At 42.5% G+C, this 26,213-nt stretch overlaps 3 protein-coding genes across 9 annotated transcripts; 1 reads left to right on the top strand and 2 right to left on the bottom strand.

Annotated features, from left to right (window-relative positions):
• Window positions 1-1,588: 1,588 nt before the first annotated feature.
• LOC130711904 (uncharacterized) lies at window positions 1,589-2,403 on the top strand. The gene has a single exon (XM_057561676.1). The coding sequence runs from the start codon at window positions 1,737-1,739 to the stop codon at window positions 2,220-2,222; it is 486 nt and encodes a 161-aa protein (XP_057417659.1). The 5' UTR covers window positions 1,589-1,736; the 3' UTR covers window positions 2,223-2,403.
• Window positions 2,404-3,209: 806 nt separating this feature from the next.
• Window positions 3,210-20,996, bottom strand: LOC130715017 (ADP-ribosylation factor GTPase-activating protein AGD12-like). 4 transcript variants are annotated; one of them, XM_057565010.1, is made up of 10 exons: window positions 7,877-8,453; window positions 7,390-7,518; window positions 6,878-6,982; window positions 6,314-6,395; window positions 6,047-6,122; window positions 5,054-5,217; window positions 4,512-4,653; window positions 4,080-4,196; window positions 3,864-3,959; window positions 3,210-3,621 (listed from the first exon to the last, which is right to left on the bottom strand). In XM_057565010.1, the coding sequence occupies exons 3-10, from the start codon at window positions 6,921-6,923 to the stop codon at window positions 3,340-3,342; spliced, it is 1,005 nt and encodes a 334-aa protein (XP_057420993.1). In that variant the 5' UTR covers window positions 6,924-6,982; window positions 7,390-7,518; window positions 7,877-8,453; the 3' UTR covers window positions 3,210-3,339. The 4 variants fall into 4 exon arrangements, with proteins under 4 accessions (XP_057420993.1, XP_057420992.1, XP_057420994.1 ...); XM_057565009.1 differs by lacking the exons at window positions 7,390-7,518; window positions 7,877-8,453 and adding an exon at window positions 20,858-20,996; XM_057565011.1 differs by lacking the exons at window positions 7,390-7,518; window positions 7,877-8,453 and adding an exon at window positions 20,542-20,676.
• LOC130715015 (disease resistance protein RPS2-like) lies at window positions 20,646-25,137 on the bottom strand. 4 transcript variants are annotated; one of them, XM_057565006.1, is made up of 5 exons: window positions 25,000-25,137; window positions 24,796-24,860; window positions 24,616-24,673; window positions 21,486-24,453; window positions 20,646-21,157 (listed from the first exon to the last, which is right to left on the bottom strand). In XM_057565006.1, exons 4-5 carry the CDS (start codon window positions 24,426-24,428, stop codon window positions 20,888-20,890), a joined length of 3,213 nt encoding a protein of 1,070 aa, XP_057420989.1. In that variant the 5' UTR covers window positions 24,429-24,453; window positions 24,616-24,673; window positions 24,796-24,860; window positions 25,000-25,137; the 3' UTR covers window positions 20,646-20,887. The 4 variants fall into 4 exon arrangements, with proteins under 4 accessions (XP_057420989.1, XP_057420990.1, XP_057420988.1 ...); XM_057565007.1 differs by lacking the exon at window positions 24,796-24,860 and having other exon boundaries at window positions 24,552-24,692; window positions 25,000-25,126; XM_057565005.1 differs by lacking the exon at window positions 24,796-24,860 and having other exon boundaries at window positions 24,616-24,692; window positions 25,000-25,126.
• Window positions 25,138-26,213: the final 1,076 nt, after the last annotated feature.

The raw sequence follows: 26,213 nt of genomic DNA, 5'->3' as shown, positions 1-26,213 counted from the left end.
CCCGGTACATGGATTATTTCTTTTTAATTCATATTCGAATATGACTTTGTCCTGTTACTTTTTCTTTTATTTTCTTTTATTATCTTTTATACTATATTCCTCCTGCATATAACTTTTCTCCACAAAAGCAATTCTATAATTATCAAGAGTAAGTCCCGGCAGCATCTGTGGAATTTTCCTTTGGAATCTCTCGCCATCTTTACCTTTTTTTTTCTTACCCCCCTTTCTTTAGTACTTCAACAAATAACTATTTGGCTTAATTGTAACTTTGGTCCCTGACGTTTACCAATTCCACGATTTTAGTCTCTCACCTAATTTAATTACACAGATGGTCTCTAACTTTGCTGGCACTCTACAACGTTGGTCCTACCGTTTGTTTGTTAATTGAGGAGGTTTACGTGGATGGTCACTTAGCTGATGTGGAAATTGAATTGGAGAGAGAAAGAGACCAGCAACTGATTCAACATTCTTCCTCGCCTCTAGGGACTCGTTCGTTCTTTATCTCTTCCCTTTTCGCTAAATCTCAAGTTTCGAAACATTTTCCTCACGGTACTCTGTTTTTTAAGGAGGAAGAGGGTAGAAGATGACCGTTGCAGGTCTCACGTGCAACTCACGTACTTCCCTCTCTCTTCAGTCCTTCTTTCTCTCTCCAATTGGACATCCACGTAAGCCTCCTCTGTTAACAAATAAACGGTAGGACCAACATTGCAGACGGGCAGCAAAGTCAGGGACCATCCGTGTATTTAAATTAGGTGGGGGACTAAAATTGTGGAATTGGTAAACGTCAAGGACTAAAGTTGCAATTAAGCCTAACTATTTTTTTCAGGTTATAGCTACTTAGCTAGTTAGATTTCAAAATGTAAACATAATTTTCAATAAAAATTCACTTAAACACGAAGGCTTTTGTTTGCACAAGTTTAATTTTAGAGTGGAGGAAAGAAAAAAGATGAGACATATGAGAAACTCTCACTTGAATGAGAGTTTTTGAAAATGGAGAATTTTTTAAAACTCTTCAAAACACTCGAATTCCCTAAATTGAAGTTTTTGTGAAATTTTAAATTTTTGAATAAAAGTTTTTACCTAATTAGTACCATATTAACAAAGGTCTAATAAGTTACGTCAAGTTATTTCAAGGAAAATCTAGAAAAATGAAATGGGGAAGACTTGAAAATGAGATTTACTTAAGAGGGTTTGAGCGTCTTAATGAGGGTGGAAGTTGAGAAGCAAGGCAGTAAGAAGCTGTGGCAAATTTCTAGCAAAACACTCGGCATGAGCTTTTGGAACTGAAAGGAAAACAATTGATTCTTTTCCCAGTAGAGTTTTTGGAGTCGCAGGGTGTTCTGACTAGGGCGATGAGTGCCCTTTTGATGGGAAATAGTTGAATGTGGTGTAAGATTGTACATAAGAGGTTGCTCTAAACCAAATTTCATTTTAATATAGTGAAAGTCAACATTTTCTTAGAATTACTACTCAATCAACTAACCTTGAAGAAAAAGAAAAGACAAAGTGAGGAGTGAGAGTGAGTGTAAAAAGACAAAGGAGAGAGCGGTGAGACAAGACGAACACTCTTTTTCCTCCGACATCACAGACAAAACCCCACTGTGTTCCTCATTCACGTCCTCAAAACGACACCGTATCCACCTTCCGAGTTTCTATAAATATTCATTTTTCTTCCCAAACCCACTCATGACTCCGAACCACAACCCGAGCCCGAAACCGAACCTCACTCTCCCTCCATGGCAGTTACTCTCGCCGTCTTCCTCATCCTCATTCTCGCCGGAGATTCCTCCGGCAGAGAGCTCCGACCATCAGACCACGGCCTCGTCTTCCAGAGCTTGCAGCCGGCGGGGCCACATTCCTCACCGGAGATGAAATCCTTCTTCAACACCGCCAACTCGTCGCCGACGATGTCGTCCAACTCCGACGTGGCACTGCCGAGGGCAATAACCTCCGGCGTCGCGTCGCCGCCTTCTTTGCAGAGAGTCTCCGGCGATGGCGGCGGCGACCGAGTTGGGAGGGCGCTGACGGTGGCGAGCCTGGTCTGCGGAATCGCCGGTGCGGCTCTGCTGGTGGGTTCTTGCTTGATTTATGTGTTCAAGTATCGGAAGGGGAAACAAAACGCAGCGTTTCGTGGTGGTGTTGAAAATGAGAATAATAATAATCATTGTGATTTAGAAAATGATGATAACAGCAAATTGCAATTAGTGGTACTCAACCCGTGACTGAGTCTGAGTGTGTACTGTTCTTGCTTAATTTGTTGTTGATTTTTCGTTAATTAATTATTTTCCACCAGTGTTCTATGATTCTATACGTTAATTGCATGCAAATTAAGGGTATAGTAGTAGTAGTAGTGGTGTAGTTTTATTACAATTATAATTATAATATATTTTAGTTTTGAGTTAAGTATTACTTCTACTTCATGTATAAATTAAGTGCATTGTTAATTTGTTATTGTAATATTATCTACTATGAACTTGTCATGGTGATTTAAAGGTTAGAAATCTTAGACTACTTACTTTCTGTCTCCCACCATGGGGGAGCAAATTAATAATCCCCACTTGATTGATTGAATGAAGTTTGTCAACATTAATATTATACTATATGATCGCCTGGTCGGATAATAATTTTAAACATAATAAAAAGTAGTACATAATTCATTGAAAGTCAAATTAAGTAAAACTTGTTTTTATTCAATATTTCTTCAAAAATCAAGAACTTGTTTAATTTCCTTAATTCTGGTTGATATACTGATATCTATGACTATTATTCTCGTTTAGTGCAGTTTAAATCAGTTAAAAAAAAAACATGTCTTCAAATATCATGAAACCATCTTTAATACTATATTTGAATGGAAATTTAAAAGAAGGAGACAATTATAATCATTGAGATACAAGTGTCAATCGTGTGATATACTAATAGTAGATGTTAAATGTGCCACAATAGATAGTCATGTGATTAATTACTTGTCTCACAGTCAGCATACTAAGGGGTAGTAGCTTACTAATGAATTTTTTCGATTTACACAAGTTGAGATCCAAACACTTACTCAAAAGATGAAATGCTCAAAGGGTAAATATTGAACTAATGTGTCAACTTACTTGGTTATTAAAAAGGTTAATTTGATAAATTACAATTATTTAAGAGGGCTTATTTGCAAAAATAATGATATTTTTTTAGACAAAAAAACGTACCTAAACCAACCCGAGTAATTCACCAAATTTAGTAGATAGTTTAATTGAATAAAGAAATGGAAACAGAAAGTTTAGAAAAGTAGGAGAAAAATAAAATATATTTATTCAACAGAAAGCAATTGATAAGTTAATAGCAGTAATGTACTCGTTAATGATCAAGGGGTATCCACTCGAGTTCTAAGTCTAATTCTCCAGATTCAACGTTCTGAAGCTTCAGTGTCATCTCTTGTTTAACCTTACCATCAAGAATGTTGACAGTGCTATCTCCTACAAGTGCATTGTCATTGGATTTCAGCCATTTTCCTATCTGCATATCGTCGAACATTCCGGCATCTCCGAATGCCATTGCAGATGTTATCAGGGGTTGAAGATCAATCTCTGCTTCTCCCATTATGTCATCAGCTGAAAAATAGTCATGATCAAACACCTTCTGCAATGCAAAGCATCAAAATTGTGTGTCATTTGTTAGGATTTCACTTAAAAAGTTGGAATGTAAGAGTTTATAATAGAATAGAAGTGATTGTAACAGTTTTTAAAATGGAGTGATTAAATTTGCTAAAAGAATTATAGGGACCAATATCACACATCAGTTACAATGAAGGGACTAAAAGTGCAATTAAGTCCATAAGGGTAAGATTTTCATTCAATACTTGAGATAAAATTCAACCTTACCAAATCAATTGGTCCAAATTGCTGAGGAACAGATAGCATAAGTTCCTCATTCCAGACAGGATTCAAATTACTCTTTACTACAGTTGTCTGAACAGTCTGAAAGCAAAAGCACCATTGTCAATTCAGAAACAAAGTTATCAGCATCCAATATTCTTCAGCTGAAAATAAAAAATAAAGAGCAATAGTTTCCCAAGAATGCTAATTTGAAAAACCAACCTGCTGGCCAAGTTTCAAGACAACATATGGATCGCTTGTCATCATATCTCTGATTGCTAAATTTGTGCCTTTAATCACTTTCACCTTCAACATTCCAATAAATTCTACCATTCCTTCCTGTTTTCACCTCCAATATCAGTCAAACATTCAAGAAAACCACTCGCAAAAAATATTTTCATTTCTTTTACTACCGGAGTAGTAAAGTTGGATGCACGAAGCAAACACGCCTGTAAGCCCGTTTGGAACAGACTAAAGAACATTTATTGCAGCTTATCTACTAAAACAACACTAAGTGCTTTTTGGTCAGCATCCATACGTTTATGAAATTGTCTTTGATTAAAAGAATTTCATCTGGTTCACATTCATATGCCAAATCAACTTATGGTCAACAAACAATAACATTTAGAATCTAAGGAACTAAAATATAATCACCATGTTCGGTGAGCTCTTGGTAATTCGAAAACTATCTATAATCCTTTTGGAGAAACTTGATTGCCGATTGCTTTGTGTTGACCCTTTTCCTGACACAATGCGCAAACTAGGCTTCAAAAATTCTTGATGCTCGTACTTTGACCTGCAGTCAAAGTTGTCACTGGTTAGGATTAATCTAAATAAAAAATTTACTCTTTAAATTAAAGAATTTATGATGATTTATTGGCTGATTAGTCTAAAGAATTTTAATAGTCAAATTTATGATCATTAAAATGTCACTCCTAACTTGAGTATTGACCAGGTTGGTACCATTGATGGTGCTACAATGAACAATATCGCACTGTCATGCTGATTAGTCAGTGCTCAACCAAGGATAATGAACTGTGATTAAAAAGTGTAACAGAAGAGGAGTACAAACAAAATCAAGAAAATAAATGACTAATAAATTATAAAAAAAAAAAACATGAGAAGAAGAAAGAAAATTGGGGTGAGAGGACAGAAATTCATAACAAGTCAGATGATCATATGAAAATGTGTCTAACCGGATGAATTTTGCGCGCTCCTCATGACTGGCATCTGGTCCAGGTTTTGTATATCCTTCTGGAAAATAAGCCTCATAAATTGAATTAGCAGAAGCATTTCCTCCTACTTCCATCATTCCATCTATTTCATCACTTGACCATTCATCCAGTGTCACAGACAAAATCTGAAAGTAATTAAAAATGTCTCAAGGCTTAATGCATGATAAGACAAACATAAAAAAGAAGTTCAGCATCTATGCCCTATTAACTTTTTAGGCACAACTTATTGAAAACAAAGAACATGACAGAACATGATCCCAAAAAGATGCTTCTTGTAACTCTCCCGAGTGAAGGTTGATTTGGCTTAATTTCATGCCACATAAACTGAAGCTGAATTGTAATTGACATGACTAACTTTCTTAAAATGTTAGTTGTACATTTCACAGAATGCCAATTCAATGGCTTTATGCATTATTACTGAGTTTGCTTCTTAACTAGGAATTTTGGAGGTTCCTTTCACAGTTCACTTATTACATCTAAAACTTGTGTCTAGCAGTTGTGTAGTGATTTGACGACAAAAGCTACAGCAGAATGACTAGTGTTATGCTGAATAGAAACCTTTATTTGCAAAAAAATTACTTTTGATCTCATAGGTCACTAATTTTAGCTTATCTTTCATTTGAGTTACAGAAGATGTCAGAGCATGCTTATTTGGAATGTAACAATGAGGATGCCTCACAAGCATAAGGTAGTAAAGTTGGAAATAATTCAACCAAACATAATACAAAGTTGGCCAGGCTGTTTCATGAGTATAGCCACATAATAGTGATCGATGATCTTCTTACCAAATCAAGTTGAGCCTAGTTCAAATACAAGTTATAGAAAATAACTAGCCACATATATAGGTTATTAGAAATTAAATTTGTTCAGGACAAATGGAGAAGGAACTCGGTTTAAATATTCCACATTAGCAGAAAGAAAATATTTCATAAGTAAGGGATCTGGAATTGTTACCCTTGAAATATGAGTACCAAGACTTCTGTGCACACCGCAACATTTTAAGCATACAAACACTCCAATATTGGCTGACCTGAAGAAGAATTTCAAAAAATGAATTTTCAGTTAAGGTAATATGCATTCCAAATTTTTCATCATATTAAATGTCATGTGGCTGATTTCCTACACTCAACACTCAAACCTTGGTTTTGAGTAATCTAATCATTGACCATGACCATAAACCAGAAAAAAGAAGAAGCCATGTATAAAGATGAATACGCTTACGCCCATTTAGGATCTGGAGCATTACAATCAGCACAAAAGCGATTATCTTTTTGGACCAATAAATCCTTCAATCTTCTTTTACCTGTAAGAGACCTGCCAATCATTCAACCTCTCAAAGAAAAATAAGTAAAAATAGCTTTGCATTTCACAATTGTACATGAAAATAAGCAAGACAAGCTTTGCCTTAAGCCAGTCCTGTTTTTGCGAACATAAAGCCAAAACTCCGGGTGTGTTTGTAAGAGCTTATTTGAACTTATCTTATAGCATAACACGTAAGTATGTGTTTGGTTAGACTTATGCAAATAGATTATCTACCTATAAGCCTTTTTTTAGATTGTTTTGATATGCTTCTCAGATAAGCTTAGGAATAAAGGCTTCCAGGTAGCTATAAGCTCTTTTCAGTTTTTTTCAATAAGTTTTTCAAAGAAGCTTATGAATAAGCACTTATATGAGGCGAGTTGTGATGATTGTGTGCTAGTGGAGAGTTAATTAAACTGCAGATGAAGGTATATCAGGTAAATGCAAAGAGAGTATCGCGTTAAGTATCAAAGGATCATGGCATACTTGAGACAGGCCTCCCAAATTCCAACCGTTTATTGCTCATTGCCATCTTTGATGCCCACAATCATCCAAGGTGCAACTCCAACAATGGAAGACAAGCTAAACTACCTAAAGAAGAAAGAAATATCTGGTTAAAGACTAATGAAACCAAAAACCAATGAAATCCAATAACACATTAAGATTTTCCATAGACATGCATTTACCAACATTATTCATTCATAAGCAATCAATCAATAAATCATAGGCAGGGCATTTTCATTTTCCATTTGATCGAAATCCCGAAATGTTCATAGAAATTCAAAAGTATTGAAACCACATTTCCCATAATATTTTCTCAAATATCAAAGAATTCATATGGTTGTCAAAATGTCAGAAATTAAATGAATCTTATCGATAAGAAATCAACAACAAAATACAGAACAAGCAATTGAACGAAACAGAGAGAAATTAAAAAATGCGTGCGTGTGTGCATGTGAATATGGATTAGAAAGAAAAAGAAACGAAGATGAAATTACCGGTGAATTAAGGAATTCAAATGCATGAGTTTGAAATACGAAGAAACTCAGATAGAAAGGGAAAAGATACGAGGAAGGTGGCGACATGTTTTTTTCTTTTCTTTCTATTGTGTCAGAATAGGTTGGCACCTATGTTAGAAGTCCCACATTGGCTAGAGATAGAGCATAGATAGCCTTTATAAGGGTAGTGCAAACCTCAACTCTTGAGCTAGCTTTTGTGGTTGAGTATAGGCCTCCCAATTTCTAATATGGTATCAGAGCCTATCCTAGATCCAGTTGTTGTTTGTTGTGGAGACCTCCCATTATTGGGCCACCCGTTGTTGTTGATCCCACGTTCCAGGTTGTTCAGTCCTGAACGTGAGGGGGTGTGTTAGAAGTCCCACATTGGCTAGAGATAGAGCATAGATAGCCTTTATAAGGGTAGTGCAAACCTCAACTCTTGAGCTAGCTTTTGTGGTTGAGTATAGGCCTCCAAATTTCTAATAACCTATGAGGAACACCGCAACTAAATTGATATCTGAATTTCTTTCCATAATTTTGTCACTAATTTTTTTTTCTATTTGAAATAAGGATAAGTGATGTTAAGATTTTTCCATGGTTGTACACTAGTACATTTTTTGCCTAGACACCAGCCATTTTTTGCCTAATCAACTTAAGAGAGTCCACGTGAACTTTTGTATGAGTTTTGATCCCTCCAAGTTTTCTTTCACTAATTTTAGTCCTCCTCCCACCCCCTTATTCCTCTTCCTACTCACAACGCATAAATGAATGAGCTTGTAGGCCAACCTTGTGGCACCCAGCACCAACAACACAGCTCCTATGGTCGTCGGGGCCACCTTGCCATGCAACCCCAAACCAATCTTGTTGTTATGGAATCGCAAATATGAGTGACAATTTTGCTTTCCTTGAACCAGCCCAAGTCGTATTAGATGGTGTTGACGAGGACATGGAGGCTCATGGCCCTTCATCAGTAAGCCACTGTGGCAGCAGTCGAGGACCGTGACGGGTGATATAGGGCTGAAGGAGTCATAGTGTGTGTGTGTGGATGCGGATGGAGGCTGGGGCGGGAGGGTGGGGGGAGCAATGAGAAGGAAGGAGAGCTGGGGAGGGGTTGAAGTGTTGTCTTGGGGTATTTTCAATAGGGGAGGAGAACTGGGAAAGGGAGCAGGTGTTATTGTGTCACGCTTAGTTGAACATTAATATTGTTTTGTTCACACCTCATATTGAGGTGGAAAGTGATGGATGAAGGAAAGAGATAAAAAGAAAAGAGAGAGAAAGTAAAGAAGTGATATGTAATTTGAATGAAAAAGACAAGAGAAATAGATAGAAAATGAAGGTGGAAAAGGAGTATAAATGAATCATAGCTGAGAGTTATGATTCATTGAACATCTATCTCGTTTAAACGGAAAACTAATGTCCAAGACAAAAATGAAATGTCAAAATATAGTTGTTCTTGGAATGAACATTGAAGAGAGGTATAGTACCTAGAGGTGGAGGATTGAGCTAAGAGAGAATGAGAATGAGAGAGAGAGTGCTGAATTTCATGTGTTATTTCATCAAATGAGCCAAAAGTCCCTTACAATTGGTATCTGCTACCTATTTATAGAGGTAGTGTTGGGCCCCCATATGCTAGGGTCCTTAATGGGCCGTGCGGGCCTGGCTGAACGAGGCCCAACCCTACTGGCTTGGGGCGCCACCGGGCGGTGTGAACCCTGGGCGTTGCCCCTCTAGGGGCTCGCCCAGTCCACAAGTCCACAAGACACCGAGCTCGAAGCATGAGAGCTAAGTGTGTCTTTAAGAAAAATATGACATAACTGCCTAATGCTTATCCATCGTGTATGCAAAAATCCAAGTCGCCAACATGGCGTGAAAAGATGAAGGGCGAGCGCCCTTGGTCCGCAAGTCCACAAGCTCGAAGCAGGAGAGCGAAGTGTGTCTCCAAAATGTGACCGTCAATCTCTGTCCCCTTGTGATCCCCCTAGCAGGTCGCCCGTTGCCACTTTCCACTTGGTACGGCGTTCCTCGGCTGGCGGTTTCGACCAACGCGCGGGAACTATTCCCAAGCTTCTAGTTGCAATAGCTTCCCCGCCTAGAAGATCACCTGGCCACGCTACTTGGCGGGATCAACAAAGAATGTATAAAGCGTGTAGGTCGCCGACATGGCGCAAATGAAACACAAACCGCCAATAGCGCAAGGAAATACGCAAATACATGAATCTCCGATTGACGCGGGACCTAGAAAGATGGTGTACAAACGCCTACAAGATTAAGGAGTCGTGGTGGCCCGCCTCATTACCCGATCCACTGACTTGACGGGCAACCCGAGCTGGCAAGTCCACAAGTCCACAAGCGGCGAGAACGATTACTTCGTATTGGCGATAAGTTGGAGCAGGTGTATGATTGTTCGCCGGCGGGAAAGGTGGCAGGCATGGGTCATGTGCTGATCATTCAATCATTGACTGGCGATAACCCCGGCGAGCGACTGAACTTTGTTGTTGGTGTCACCTGTCAGGCGATGGTGTTTGATCTTTATAGTGGCGAGGCTTTTCGCGCTTTACCTTCTTTTAAAACCCTTTCAAATCCCTATCTGCCCCACGTGACTGTCCCACGTGACGCGTCGGTTACATCAATTTCCCTCTTTCTCCGGAACCGTCACTTCACCTTTCATAACCGTCCCATCGTGCGCAGTAACTCCCCATTGCACGCGACCCACCTCCCCAAAACCATCATGACTTCCAACCTTCCACACGCGTCCAACACGCGTCACCCTTCCAGCTTCCCCCCTTCTCCTATAAAAACCCTTCTTCCCCACAGTCATCCCTTTCCGAGACCCCTCTTTACCTCCCTAATCGCTTACCAAACTCCCTCTGCCCACTTCCGCTCCGGAGCCGTCGCTTATCACCCTTTCCGTTACCCACTCTTCACATCCTACTCCGGTGAGTCCCACTGTCCTTATCTTTGCATCATACACATACTCATATTTTCCTTTCTTTCACTTTACTGTCTTCTAAAAATGGCTTCAAGCCCTACCTCCCCTAACCACTCCTCTTCTTCCTCCGGAAGCGACCCTGATGCCACCGCCGCCGGCGGCCTCCGTTTAGAGGTCCCGGAGATCCCACCTCACCGACTAAAAACCTACGCCACTCTGCCCCTTCCAGTCCAAATAGCCCCCACTCACGAGGCTATAGACCAACCTTCTATTTTCTAGAATAGCGATCTCATCGTGCAGTTCGTGAACTCCCTGGGTGGTTTGTCTCATGACGATGAGTTTAACGCCAAACTCAGGATCTAGATTTGCAGTCCTGAGGACCGCCCCTGGCTTCATAAGCCAGACGGCGACGTAAAGAGATCCCATTTTTTCTTTGCGTATGAATACATGTTTAGCGAGCTTGGAATCAGGCTTCCTTTCTCGCCCTTTGTCCAAACCGTCCTCCGCGACATCAACGCGGCTCCCTGCCAACTCCACCCTAACGCCTGGGCCTTCATTCGGTGTTTTGAAATCTTAAGCGCCGCTTGTGGACTTGTGGACTTGCCAGCTCGGGTTGCCCGTCAAGTCAGTGGATCGGGTAATGAGGCGGGCCACCACGACTCCTTAATCTTGTAGGCGTTTGTACACCATCTTTCTAGGTCCCGCGTCAATCAGAGATTCATGTATTTGCGTATTTCCTATCGCCCCATCCCCCACCAGTTTCTTCTACCTCTACGACGTCGACCCCAAGTCCATCAAAAACAAAGGATGAATTTCCTTGAAGGCCCGAGCCGGCCGGAAGTGCTTGCATCCTCACAAAAGTAACGCGAAGTCCTCCTTCGCACGGAAGTACTTCCGTGTGGCGGTTCATCCCGCCTACCCAGAGGCATTCACCCTTAGAGACGGGACCGCCCTTTTTCCTCTTTACTGGACGGAGAAGCCCAATGGGATCACCGATCCTTCAGAGGAATCTTTGTCCGCCAACGACAAAGCCTTTCTTAATCTCCTTGCCCCACTTCCCATCCTTGACTGCACAACAGTCCTTGAGGGCGCTGACCTCTCAAGAACTCCCAAATACTTAGGTTGCCCATAGCTCACTTTTATTATTGACATTTCCTTTCTCGTCTCCTATGTTGTCACTGATCGTATTTTTTATTGTTACAGAAGATATGAATTTCACGAACGCCGAGCTCCTGAAGGCCCGCGAGAGGAGAATGGCTCGCTTTTCCCCAAAGTTCAACACTGAGGGCGACGTGAAAAAACGGGGCGGTGCTGAGAACCAAGCCGAGAGCACCAAAGCTCCCAAGAGGAGAAGATTGGTCAAAGCCTCCTCCGGCGCCGGCACATCCAACCCTGGCGCTCAGCCCACCACTGCTGCTGCGCCTAAAGGCAAAAATGTCACTGAAGCCTCCGTCGCCGCGGCTATCGAGCCAACCACCGTACCAGCTTCTACTCCTGCCACCGCCGGTGCGACCGCTGCTTTTGCCGCTGCGTCCTCTGCTGGCGCCACAGCCGCCTCCGTCGGTGCCACAACCACCAACATTTCTCAATCCTCAGCTGCCGAGAAACTCGCCGGTGTCAACGCCACAAAAGCTGCTGCGACTTCCAACACTCCTGTTGGAGAGAAGGAAAAAGAAAATGAAACCCCGAAGTCTCCCTCTCGCCAAGATGCGCCTCCTAGCCCGCCCTCAACACATGATGCGAGCTCCATGCCTCCCCCGCCTCATCAAGGGGAAAAATCCTGTCCTGGCGCTGCCACTACCTCTGAAGCGGCTCAAATTGAACAAGCCCCTGCTCCCGTGGCCGGTTCTTCAAGCTATTATAATATGCTCCCCAACGCCATTGAACCCTCAGAATTCTTACTTGCTGGTCTTAACCGTGACGCCAAAGAAAAAGAAGTTTTGAGTCGGGGCCTTAATGACACCAAGGAGGAGACTCTTGCTTGCCTCCTACGCGCTGGGTGCATCTTTGCCCACGCGTTTGAGAAGTTCAATGCCGCCACCGTTGAAGCTGAGCGGTTGAAGGCCGAAAGTGCTAAGCATCAAGAAGCCGCCGCTGCTTGGGAAAAGCGTTTCGATAAACTGGCGACGCAGGCAGGAAAAGACAAAGTCTATGCCGACAAGATGATTGGCACGGCGGGGATTAAAATCGGCGAGCTGGAGGATCAGCTGGCGCTGATGAAGGAAGAAGCAGATGAGCTTGATGCAAGCCTTCAAGCTTGCAAAAAGGAAAAAGAGCAAGCTGAGAAGGACTTGATCGCCCGAGGTGAGGCGTTGATTGCTAAGTAGTCAGAGCTTGCCATACTGCGCGCTGAGCTGGAGTTAGTGAAGAAGGCGTTGGCGGAGCAAGAGAAAAAGTCTGCGGAGTCCTTGGCCTTGGCGAAGTCTGACATGGAGGCGGTGATGCAGGCTACGTCCGAGGAGATCAAGAAAGCGACCGAAACTCATGCCGAGGCCCTCGCCACGAAAGATGCTGAGATTGCTTCCCAACTGGCAAAGATCAAAAGGCTAGAGGACGAGCTGGCGACGGAGAAGGCCAAAGCCACTGAGGCGAGGGAACAAGCCGCTGACATCGCCCTTGACAACCGCGAGCGCGGTTTCTACCTCGCCAAAGATCAGGCCCAACATTTGTACCCGAACTTTGACTTTAGCGCCATGGGAGTAATGAAAGAGATAACCGCCGAAGGACTGGTTGGTCCCGACGATCCTCCCCTGATTGACCAAAACCTCTGGACAGCGACTGAAGAAGAAGAGGAAGAAGAAGAACAGGAGAAAGAAAACAATGAATAATGTAATTTTAACATTACTTTAGCTTTTACTGTCACCTTGTAGTGTACTTTTCCGCCATTCGTCTATGTTTAAGTAACCCTTCGCCATAGCTTTTTATATCGCCGTTGGATATTTTGTAAATCATGTTGGAATGCTTCCGCCGTAAATTTTTTAGTCGCCGCCTTCTTATGGCTTAAAAAATTTAAGAATAAGTTTCATAGTTTAACCCCTCAACACGCCAGAGTAGTAAAATACTCAACATCCTGAGTGACCAAGCACTCGCCTTCCACCTTATTCATTCGCCGACCTTATATCTTGCGCTATTTTTCACGCGTCATATGATTGAATTACGCCTAACGATTTCGTGCCTTAATTTTAACTAGGACTTGTTGCTTGGTATTCCACCACCAAGACTTTAGACGTTTTCCCCAATAGGAAGAAACGGCCTCCATTCTCGAGGACTTCGCCCGGGGCTTTGCCCGCTCGGGGCTTACAATGCTTGGATCCCAATGGCCATTTGGGGGTCCCAAGACTTTTGCCTAGCTAACGGCGCTCGTCGTATTCTGGCGAGACTTACCCAGCACATCGTTTACGGGACCGGCGATCACGTCAGACTTTCCGGAGGGTGATTCCCAGGCGTCAAAGGCCATTTGTGGAATCGCCACAACCTTCAGGGTTCCAGCAAGCCCCTTTGGGGATCAAGCTTGTCCCACTTAGTGATCGCCGTAATTCTTTATGTCGATCGACAATTCCGATCGTCAGGGAATCCCTGGAATTTTTGGACACGAATTTCGTGAATTTTCGTTTTATTTTATTGATGGAGCGCCTCATTAAAAAACTCCTTTCGGAGAAAAAGAGCACGCCTTGTTATTGCAATACATTGGAGAATTTGAAAACACCTCGGAAAATCTTAAAGATATCTGGCTCCGGCGATTCCGCCTTGTTCACTTTCTCGCCTGCGATCAACTATAAAAGTAGCGCAAGCTCAAACCATTGAACGACCGAGGTAACCGCCTTCCATCAAGCTCTTCTAAGTGATAGGCCCCATTACCAAGAACTTTAATAATGCGGTAAGGCCCTTCCCAGTTAGGAGTAAGCTTGTTCCCCGGGGCTCCCGATCGCCACTTGAGGACCAGGTCGCCGACCTGCATATCTCGGACGCGAACCCTGCTGTTGAACTTTGCCGCCACGCGCTGCTTCATCGCCATTTCCCGAATGTGCGCCTCGTCGCGCGTTTCCGACAAAAGGTCCAGCTCCATCGCCATGTTGGCCTGATTTTCCCCTTCAAAACCTGGTTGAGTCCGCCATGTAAAGTTGTCAATCTCCACCGGCAACATGGCATTTACCCCATAGGTCATTCTAAAGGGGGTTTCCCTTGTAGTAGATTGCTCGGTGGTGTTGTACGACCACAGCACCGCCGGAAGTTCATCCAACCAAGCTCCCTTAGCCTCCGCAAGCCGTCGTCTTAGTCCTCGCAGGATTACCCTGTTTTCAGATTCCACCTGCCCGTTCGTCTGCGGATGCTCAACAGAGGCGAACCTCATCTGTATGCCCATTTCCCTGCAGAACTCCCTTGTTTGGCTGCTTGAAAACTGGGTCCCGTTGTCAGATACGATCGCCCTTGGGATCCCGAACCTGCAAACAATACGCTTCCAGTAGAAATTGACTATCTTTGCAGAAGTAATCTTGGCCAGGGGTTCAGCCTCAATCCACTTAGTGAAGTAGTCCACCGCCACTAATATAAACTTTATTTGTGTCCTGGCGGTCGGAAAAGGTCTGACTAAGTCCACACCCCACATGGCGAAAGGCCACGGGGCGCTCATCGTTACCAACTCTTTTGGCGGTGCCTTAGACAAATCCGCGAACACTTGACATTTCTTGCACTACTTCACGAAGTCCATACAATCTTTCCTGAGGGTGGGCCAGTAAAAACCCGCCCTCAACACCTTGCAAGCCAAAGACCTTCCCCCGATGTGGCTCGCGCACACTCCTTCATGTACCTCAGACATTATCGCTTCGTACTTCTCTGGCGGTACGCATTTCAACAATGGCGTTGAGAAACCACGGCGATACAAGTGTCCGTCAATGAGGGTATAGTGACTCGCCTCCCGCCGTTGTTCCTTCGTGCATTGCTCCACTTCTGTCGGGTCCCCCGCCAAGATAGATATTATGGGATCCATCCATGTTTCCCCTCTGTTCACGCAGACCATGAGCTCGCCTTCGATGCTTGGGTACGCCAGCGTTTCCTGAATCACACTTTTGTTATTGCCGGGCTTCCGCGTGCTCGCCAATTTGGCCAGCGCGTCCGCCCGCTGATTTTCTGCCCGAGGAACGTACTCCACCACGACCTCTTGAAAAAGTGTCATCAAATACCGTACCCGCTCAAGGTACTTGATCAGATTAGGATCTTTGACCTGGAAAGTTCCCTTCACTTGATTCTCCACCAATTGTGAGTCCGTTCTTATCAACAAACTCCCGATCTTCACTTCCCGCGCCAACTTCAATCCGGCGATGAGAGCTTCATATTCTGCTTGGTTGTTCGTTGCTTTGAACTCGAATTTCAGGGATTGCTCCAACACTAGTTCCCCCGGCCCTTCTAACGTTACTCCCGCGCCGCTGCCACTACTATTGGAGGATCCATCCACGAAGAGAGTCCACTGAGTGTCCACTCTTTCAAACCGATCTGGAGTCAACTCGACCACAAAGTCAGCTAGTGATTGCGCACCAACCGCGCCCCGCTTATCATATTGCAAACCATACTCTGACAATTCAACCGACCAGGCGACCAATCTACCCGATAAATCCGGTTTTTGTAATACTTGTCTCAAAGGCAAATCCGTCCGCACCTTCACGGGAAAACTCTGAAAATAAGGTCTCAACCGCCGGGCGGTGACGAGGACCGCCAGCGCCGCCTTCTCAATTTTCTGATATCTGACCTCCGCGCCCTGGAGTGTGTGACTAACAAAATAAACAATTCGATGCTCGCCATCTATCTCCTGCAACATCACAGAACTCAGAGCACTATTGCTCACAGCAAAATACAAATGCAGCGGGTGTCCCTGTATTGGTTTCGACAAGATTGGCGGTGACGGTAGGAGTTCCTTGAGGCGAACAAAAGCTTCCTCACACTCCGCCGTCCACTCAAATGCGACATTCTTGCGAAGACACTTGAAAAAAGGGGAAGATCTGTCACCAGACTTGGGAAGAAACCGAGACAAAGCTGCTATTCGCCCCGTCAAACGTTGGACCTCTTTCACATTAGAAGGGTTTTTCATCTGCTGAATCGCCTTGCATTTTTCTGGGTTTATCTCGATTCCTCTGGATGTGATCATGAATCCCAAAAACTTGCCCCCCTGAACACCAAAAGAGCATTTCTCCGGGTTGAGGCGCATATTGTGCTTCCTTATTTCGCCAAATGCTTCCTCCAGATCTTGATGATGGTCTAAACCACGTACTGATTTAACAATCATGTCATCAACGTAAACCTCCATGTTTCTTCCCACCTGCCCAGCAAAAACCCTATCCATCAATCTTTGGTAGGTCGCCCCAGCGTTCTTTAGTCCAAACGGCATGGTGCGATAGCAATAATTGACTCTGGCGGTCATAAAAGTCGTTTTGTCCTCGTCTGCCGGGTGCATGCGGATTTGATGATAGTCAGAATAAGCATCCATCAAGCTAAGCAGTTCGTTGCCCGAGGCACCATCAACAAGGCTATCGATGCTGGGAAGGGGATACGAATCTTTTGGACATGCTTTGTTTAAGTCTGTGTAATCTACACACATTCGCCATTTCCCGTTCGCTTTCTTCAACATTACGACGTTCGCCAACCACGTCGGATACTTCACTTCCCTGATGAACTCTGCCGCCAGCAACTTGTCGACTTCCTGTTGCACCGCCTTCCCTTTGTCGCCACCCAGGCGCCTCCTGAGTTGTGAAACTGGCTTGAGACTTGGATTCAATGCTAACCGATGGCATATGAAGTTCGGATCAATTCCAGGCATGTCTTTGCAGCTCCAAGCAAACAAGTCTAAGTTCTCCCCAAGCAGTTTTGTCAGGCGCGTCTCCTGCTCTTCCGTCAGTCTGGTCCCAATCTTCAAAGTGCGATCGCCAAACTTTAGCGCCTTCGTTTCCTCAATTGGCGTGGGCCTATTTACTCGCCTCTCGCCCCGGGGATCAAGATTTTCATCCGAAGCTTCGATTTCATAACATCTATGACCAACCAACGCACTCTTCTTGCCGTACAAGTTAAGGCAATTATTATAACACTCCCTCGCCATCTTCTGGTCCACCTTCAGCTTTCCCACCTTTCCACTGCTTAGCGGATACTTGACCGCCAAGTGGGCTGTTGAAATTACAGCACAAAGGCGATTCAATGTATTTCGCCCAATGATGACATTGTAAGATGCCACCACCTGGAGAACCAGATACCTTACCTTCAAAACCCTGGCACACTCATCTTCCCCAAATATTGTGTCTAGATCAATGTATCCCCGCACCATTACTTGCTCCCCCGCGAAACCTACCAAGGTTCCCGCATATGGAGTCAGATCATTGTCAGTTAGTCCCAACTTGTCAAATGCATCACCATAGATAATATCAGCCGAACTACCCTGATCCAGGAGTACCCTTCTAACGTTGAAACTGTTCATCCTTAACTGTACCACAATCGGGTCGTCCTTATGAGGCTTTATCCCCTCAAAGTCCGCCATCGAGATTGTTATGTCAGGGTGTACGAATCCAAAAGCGACCTCATGAACGGAATTAACGGCACGAACATGGCGCTTACATGAGTGTCGCCACCGCCGCCAAATCCCCCGGCGATGGTGTTGATGGTCCCGACGGGCGGGCCTGAGTGTTGAGCGAACGTGTCATCAACCCCTTTTGTGGCGATAGCCGCTGATTCTTGCTTTTTCTTGCCCTTGGTGTCCGCTCGCTCCTCCTCCCGCTTGTGCGCTTTGTTTTGATCGCCACCGTTGCGCCACGGACCTTGACGATTTCCTTGATATCCCGCCCGAATCAACTTATCAATCTCCTGCTGCAAAGTCCAACAGTCATCCGTATCATGCCCGGCGGACCGGTGGAACTCACACCATTTCTTGGGATTGGCGTCCCGTGGCTGATACTTTGGGGCCTCCGGTTCATCTACTAGATTTGCGTCCCTCGCCCCTTGGAGCATATCCGATAAATCTGTGTTCATCACCATATCAGTTTCCTCCCGCTGGCGATGAGACTTAGATTGCCAAGGCCGACGTTGTTCATAATCATCGCGCCGTGGATACAACTGTTCCTTGGTCAGTTTGAAAACCGACTTCCCCTTACCTGGTCTCTGCTGCTTGCCATCCCCCTTATCTTCGCCGCTCCTATCTTTTTTCGCGCGCTTGGGCGACGTGTCGCCCTTTTCCAACTTCGCGCGCTTTCTTTTGAAAGCGTCGTCCTCCTCGTCGAGAATATAAGTGCTGGCACGAGCACGCATCTCTTCCATCGAGCGCGCCGGCTTACGTGTCAATTTGCTGTTCAACCCTCCCGGCAGCAAACCGTTTTTAAATGCTAAAGCACAAGCTCGAGGCTCCTCGTCCTCTACCTTTACCGACGCCGCGCTGTACCTTGCCATGTACTCTTTCAGTGACTCCCCTTCCTGCTGGCGAATATTGTATAGGTCATTGATCGTCACCGGCTGATTCTTATTTGCCGAGAATTGCACTAGAAACTTGGATGAGAAGTCTCTGAAATTTGAAATCGATCCTCGCGGCAAAGTTGTGAACCACGCCATCGCCGTCGATTTGAACGTCGATGGAAACATCCTGCACTTCACCGCATCTGACGCCGCAATTATCACCATCTTCGTATTAAAATACAGAAGATGATCCTTCGGATCGGAATCTCCGCTGTAAGAATCCAGAACTAACGTTTTCATGTTATCCGGAATCGCCACACTCTCGACATCTTCCGAGAACGGACGGAACTCAGCCACGGAATCTGCTTCTCTGCTTCCATCATCTCGCTGCTCGCGACGGTAGAAATCTAACTGAGCCTGTAGATGCTCATTCCGCTGCTGGATGTTGCCAATGCTGCGCATCAAATGGCGTCATTGCTCCTGTGTCACCGCCGGTTGTTGTTCCGGAGCAGGTGAATTCTCTGGTGAGCGCTCCAGAGATCCCACCTGTGAAGGCGATGGAGGAGGTGGTGGTACAGGAGGTGATGGAGGAGGAGAAGGCGATTGTACTCCTGTCGTTCGTGCCGGAGAATCCAGGACCACACGATGAGGCCGCCGAGGCGGCGAAATCCGCTGTCGCATTGGTGAATGATGTTGCCTCCTGCGTCGAGTCTCCATCCAAACCAGAAACGATGCAAACTCGATCGGAAAACCAACACTAGTCACAGAATCAAAATCAGAAAACCAGAGAATTGCCTAATCACAATCAGAGGTAACTTCATGCACAATCAATCCACGTGAATGAGAGTAGAAAGTTTACAGTCCCCACAGACGGCGCCAAATGTTCTTGGAATGAACATTGAAGAGAGGTATAGTACCTAGAGGTGGAGGATTGAGCTAAGAGAGAATGAGAATGAGAGAGAGAGTGCTGAATTTCATGTGTTATTTCATCAAATGAGCCAAAAGTCCCTTACAATTGGTATCTGCTACCTATTTATAGAGGTAGTGTTGGGCCCCCATATGCTAGGGTCCTTAATGGGCCGTGCGGGCCTGGCTGAACGAGGCCCAACCCTACTGGCTTGGGGCGCCACCGGGCGGTGTGAACCCTGGGCGTTGCCCCTCTAGGGGCTCGCCCAGTCCAATAGTAGAGACAACAAAATGAAAAAAAATACAAGGACTAAATTTAAAAATTAATAATTTTATGGGGACTAAAAACTTATTTGAGCAAACAAAAATCAACCATACAAATTAAACATATCACAAGATAGTCAAAAGATTCAAGGCTTAAATATATTTTTGGTCCTCAAACTATGCCATCAGCTGAAATTAGTCATTCATCAAAGCAAAGTTGCATTTTAGTCCTTAAAACTTTTCAATTTTTTATTTTGATCCTCACCACAACCTGAATTGCTGACGTGTCCAACAAAGATGATGTGGTCTTATACACGTGTGTTAGTTCCATTATGTTTCACTTTTTTTTCTAACCCCCCACGCTTCTCTAGGTTTATTTTTAGCTTAAGGCCCCTGCACCTGGACATCCTCCTCTGCTTTGCTTTCCAATTTAAGGCCCATAAGTATAGTGTTTGAGTTGCTGGGGGAGAAGTATTAACACCATATGCGTAGTGATTGAGATCATGTGTGCATTTTGAATCATGATACAGAAAAGATGCAAACTAATAAGATGTATGAACCGTTTTCAAAATTATGTTCAACTCAGGTTATACCATTAGATCTTGATTTTAGTAGCAAGTGATCAAACATACCTAGTCAAAATTGAGCAATAACACTGCGTTTTTACTCAAACATCTGAGCATCTGACCAGAAGGTTGATCAAGCAAAAACTGATATTCAGCTTCAGCCAAGGATATGACTATGATAAGTTACTTTTTTATTTCCAAGATCAAAGAGTCTCTAAACAAGATGTAAAAGTCCTTGGTGGAAAAACACCCTCCCTAACCAGGCATCAGATAAAAGGCATTGTTTCCGACTATTTAATATTGTAATAATTACACTAGCCAAGAGAAATAACAAATTGGCGACTACAGAAAATATATAATTATAGTGGAAATAGGATCATACCCTCCCTTCTTAGTCACATTCTCTCATTCCTCATTCCACTTCCATGTCTCTCAAACAATCTGTCAACGCACTTGTGTCGGAAGTGTCACCGACGTTGACAGAGGGTACTCCAGTGAGGCAAGTGTCACCGATGTTGCCAGAGGGTACTCCAGTGAGGCGCTCGACGGCTTTCCAGAATTCGCTGGGGTTGTTGTACTGAAAGATTACGGGACGTGTCTCACGTGTCCGCTTTCGGCTCTTACGCAATTCGTTGTTTAATATGAGAGGTGGTGGAACAAATTGCTTTCTTTCTCTTTCATACTGCAATGGAAAAAAAAATTACTTGTGAATTTGCTACGATTCAAGGCCTCTTTGTTTTACTTTAAGAAAAAGTTTAAGGGGTAGTTGTCTAAATCTTTTTTTCTAATTAATAGTACTAATTAAGTCAAACTTATTTCGTCTGTCTATTATTATCAGAGTATGCTCATAAAAATTGTTGTATGACTAGTGTTATATAAGATGAAAGATTTACCAAGTCCTGATTTTGTTACCTTGCTTAAATTGTAATTAAACTTAATTATGGTTAAAAAATCAATACCAACAAGGCAACAACATAATGAAATTTGAGAAGAGAATAATTATAAGTTACCTGGTCCTCATAGTCACGTGCAGCTAGTTGGGTCATTATGTCAGCCTCCTCATTAATTGGGGAAAATATTTGATCAAGAAAACTGGGTTGGTCCGCGCATCCCCATTCTGCTTCATTCCATTTTAATGCTTCCCACCATTTGCTTTCTCCTTTGATAACTCTCAGAGATCTTTTGCTTGATAACTCTGATTTGGAAAGAGTTTGGAGTTTTGGGCAGTAATAAAATCCCATTTTTTCCAAACCATGTTCAACATGGAAGCCATTAAAGATGCTGACCAATGCCGGAAGATAGAGAAGTGATATCATTCTCAAACGAGGGAGGAAAATATGTGCTTCATGTTCTGACAAGTGATGACTTATAAGGGTGGTTACTTTTGGACAGTCTTCAATGATAAGCTCCTCCAAAACGGAAAGACTGTGGATAAAACTTAAGGAGAAGATGGTAGTTAACATGGGGCAAGTGTGCAATCTCAAAGACTTCAAGCAATGCAATGGAGTCCCTTCGCAAATGCTTCTTAAATTCTTCATATAGAATACATTCAAGGACTCCAACACAAGACAGTCATTTGTATCAACAACTGTCTCCATTTCATTACATTCTGCCAATATGTTAACTTGGTCATTATCTGAAGAACTTGCGTCAAACACGGTTTCCATTTCATTACATTCTGCCAAGATGCAAAGTTGCAACATGTTTAAATTCTTCAAGTGGAATTCGGAGAGACTCTTGAGGGTCATATGTCTATCCAAATATAAAGCCTTGAAACGTGAAAGATTGATCTTCACCCCATTTGGTACACTTACACCATTTACAAATTTTATACTGCTATCATTGTATTTGAATTGTTCCTCCACTTCAGGAATTACACGTGATATGAAACGCTGCATATGATGACCAACAACCAATCTGAAATCGAGAGATTTGTGGGGAGGAATGAAGTCCATAATGTCAACCTTTGGGATATATATGCTGACCCACTTCAACATCTCCAATTCTAAAATTTCGACCAAAATGCCAAGAACATTCTCGTCCCATCGCTCATCTTCAGGGTCAACATTGATGCTTAGATAATTCAATTGAACCAGATTTGATATCACTCCAAGAGGAATAAGTGTGGAGTTGGAAATCTGATTGCCTTTTTTGCCATGATGGTATCTCTCAAAGCAGAGGGTCAATCTTTTCAGGTTGATCAATTTTCCGATATATTCTGGCAGATATGTTATAAAAGTCCCATCAAGATCAAGCTCTTCAAGATTCTTCAGTTGTCCAATTTCCGGTGTTAGTTCCATAAAGAGATCACAACCTCTGAGATAAAAGTTCTTAAGCTCTTTCAAATTGGAGATAGAAGGGGGCAAATCCCTTATACTAGTGTAGGATAAGTCCAAGCATATAAGCAGAGGCATGTGGTTGAAAAATGAGTCTGGAATATCCATCAAATCAGCATTTCCTTGCAACAACAACACTCTAAGTTCAGGGCAATATGGTGATTGTGGTAGCTCAGATATTTCATTGTTCATCAATTCAAGTTGAATAAGACCATGCCATTGTCCAACATGTGGCGGCTCTGTCAATCCTAAAGCACCATTCCTTATGATGGAAGGGTACAACTTGTGTAATGATACAATCATATCATATATTTCTATTGGCAAACGGACATTGTCACCTTTACACCGCAATAAGACTGAACAGTCTAGAAGCCTTCTCATGCTATATGTTGCTTCTGGCGTGTGCAATAATTTAGCATTAACCCAAGTAGACGTGAAGGTGCCACCTGGCACCCCACTTTTTATGTTGTACACAAATGAACTGGCTTCGAGGAAAAGCTTTTGCATCTTATTAATGTCCGCCCAAATGATATTGACGAATGCATTGACCATGGCTCTACTAATGCCAATTTGATCACTCTCTAGATAATCATAGGAAGGATTCGTGTGGATTAATTTGGCAAATGCAAGCTCCCACTGTTTAACATCTTTCGCATTCTTCAGCGACTTTGCCACAAGGACAATGGCAAGAAGGTGACCATGACATTCCTTGACTATTCGCTCTGCAATTTCCTGAATAGCCCTCGATGAATGGATCATGACACTGCCTGCATGGCTGCAAAAGACTTCCCAAGACAACAGATGATCCTGGGTCCTGATATTTAAATCAATTGTGCACGCAATTGCAAATTCATCACCCTCTTGTGCCTGTGCTAATGGTTCAGTTGTTATTAACAGCACAGTTCCAGCTGGAAGAAGCACATTTCTGGGATCTAGCTTCTTGTCACTGTCTCTATCCACTAGAATCACCAAATATCTGTTGCCCGTCATCTCTTCCGTCACTACACCTACCATCTTGTTGATCTCTTCTTGAACTCGAACCTCGGAATCACCGTCATATGTTGAGGCATCGATCCATATGACTCTAAGAAAATCTTTATCAATTCCAAACTTCATGTGCTTGTCTTCCAAGGCTGCTGCTATTTTGCTCAAAGCAGATCTTTTTTCATCAAAGTTTTTGGTTGACAACCTGATATAGCGTGTATTGGGTGCAAAATCATCTATAGAGAACAAGGTTTGAATCAGTTGGCCAGCTGCAAGATCAACAGTTAAATCAAGAATAGCTTCTGGTATTGCACCGTTACGGTTGAAGAATATCCTCCCATTATGTCTGATTTGACTTATCATTTCAATGGGCAGAAACCCTTCCATGCATCTCAGTGCCCTCTCAGTCAGTACCCACCATGGTTTGTCTATCACACCGTGTTCATCAGATGATATTGCTGTGAGTAATCGAGCTCTCCATTTAGGGAATGCATTAGTCCATTCCTTGAATATGCCTTCCTCTTCTAATTTGACAGGGTAACTCAACAAGAGACAGATAAAATCCCTTAGACCAAACAAACGCAACAGCTCCGGTTTGTATGAAAATGTATATTTTTCTTTCAGAGTATCCATGTGTCTCGCACAGTGGATGTCTAGCCTATAATCAGAAGCAAAATCATGTCGTTAATGATAAGTTTTGTTTTTCCTGCAGATCGATGATCAATATAAAACAGTAAAATGCTTTAAACAAATGACCAATTCAATTGTCAAAGACCCAGGAGTATGCAGCACAGTTTAATTGACCCTTCTTTAAGATTACCGGGTAATGCTAGCACAGGAGCTTCAACCCTCAGCCATATCTCAAATTTTTGCATCTCCTGCAAAGCAGTACAACATCTGAAGTTGAATAAATAACTGATTTGAAAACATTTCAATTTAAGCAGACAAAATATTTACTAAAATCTAATATTCAATTCAATCCATGTTTATACAAGTCAACCTGAGTCTCCTATGTAAACCCATACTCCACAATCCTTGAGATGTTTTTCTCCCGTTGATGAAAGCCTTAGCAAGTTGAATTGAATCATAATACCAAAAAAAAAAAAGCAAAGTAAAAGAAAATTATGCTCAACTTAGGTTATTCCATTATGCAAAAACTATATATTTCCTGACTTGGAAATGGAACATACAGAACACAACATACCTAGTCAGAGTGCGCAAAGCGAAGTGCTTGATCAAATATTGAAGAAATCTATAGAAATGATGCAGCTCATAATTCAGAATTCATGAATGCCCGTTCTTCCTTTTTATCTTTCCTTCTTTCAACATGCTTTTACTTTTTATTTTATTTTATTTCGCTCTGACTTTTAAATCATTTAAATGATGCTGCGGTTATCTAAATAACTCGTGATAAAGTTTGAGTTAAATAACTCATCATCCAATCACATTGGAGATATGTGAGTTGAAATTTCTATATTTTATTTATTAATTTATTTCCAACCTATTTATCTCCAATGTGATTAGATGATGAGTTATTTAACCCAAACTTTATCATGAATTATTTAGACAACCCTCATAAATCTATTAATCAAATTAAGTATAATTGATAATTTGTCATCGAGTTAAAAAAAAAAAAATTTGTCATCTCTTTTGACCGATCAAACGTCCACGTGAAAAGCATATTTAACTCAAGTTGATCTCGTGAATTTTTAAATTTTTTTAATCACTTTAACTCTTTCATCTTCCACTTTCCTATTCTTCCTCATCCCCACTAAATTTGCTTCCATTTATTTCCCATCACATTTCTTAATTATTGTCATTCTTTTTCCATTTCTTTCATTTTGCATATTATCTTCACTTGTGCTTATTTTGGGTCTTCAAATGGTGTATATCTTCTTGGAGAATTGTGGCAATTTCTTCCAACATATAATTTTTTTGTAGGGTTCAACATACTCCCTCCGTTCTTATTTATAAGAACCAAATGAAGGGTGTAGCTTAGTCATTTTTATAAGAACCAAGTGGAAGCATAATTTTTTGTAAGATTCCAACTTGTATAATCATTTTAATCATTTTAATAAGGGTCTGATTTATTTATAACTGGACCAATACCGTATTGATATGATTTTTTATTATAAAAGAAAACTTGGATGAAAGAAAAATAATAATTGTTGTTTAATATGAGAGAAAATAGAAGAATAAACACACGATAAAATATAGGATTTTTTGAAATAGATAAAAGATGATGCTCCAATGGTGTAAAGTTTTTTACACCGTCAACCAATCAAATTTCAATAATATGTCACGTCAATTAATAAAACTAAATAAAAAGAGAAATTTTCTCACATTGGTCGACGGTACATAGAAATTAAAATATTTGAAACATCATATGGCAAGTACTATTCCTGTATAGTTATTTAT

This window comes from Lotus japonicus, chromosome 4 (assembly GCF_012489685.1).
Source record: "Lotus japonicus ecotype B-129 chromosome 4, LjGifu_v1.2".
Lineage (NCBI taxonomy): Eukaryota > Viridiplantae > Streptophyta > Magnoliopsida > Fabales > Fabaceae > Lotus > Lotus japonicus.
This window is presented reverse-complemented; position numbering and strand designations above follow the sequence as displayed.

What these genes read in the sequence shown, in the direction of transcription:
- LOC130711904 (XM_057561676.1), top strand. Translation starts at nt 1,737, where the DNA reads ATGGCAGTTACTCTCGCCGTCTTCCTCATCCTCATTCTCGCCGGAGAT.
- LOC130715017 (XM_057565009.1), bottom strand. Translation starts at nt 6,923, where the DNA reads ATGGCAATGAGCAATAAACGGTTGGAATTTGGGAGGCCTGTCTCAA. An exon ending in CCAAGAGCTCACCGAACATG is followed by an intron (nt 4,197 to 4,511) that starts GTGATTATATTT and finishes AGGTGAAAACAG; the next exon opens with GAAGGAATGGTAGAATTTAT. An exon ending in TCTTGAAACTTGGCCAGCAG is followed by an intron (nt 3,960 to 4,079) that starts GTTGGTTTTTCA and finishes TTTTGCTTTCAG; the next exon opens with ACTGTTCAGACAACTGTAGT.
- LOC130715015 (XM_057565006.1), bottom strand. Translation starts at nt 24,428, where the DNA reads ATGGATACTCTGAAAGAAAAATATACATTTTCATACAAACCGGAGCTG. An exon ending in CACGTGACTATGAGGACCAG is followed by an intron (nt 21,158 to 21,485) that starts GTAACTTATAAT and finishes TTTCCATTGCAG; the next exon opens with TATGAAAGAGAAAGAAAGCA.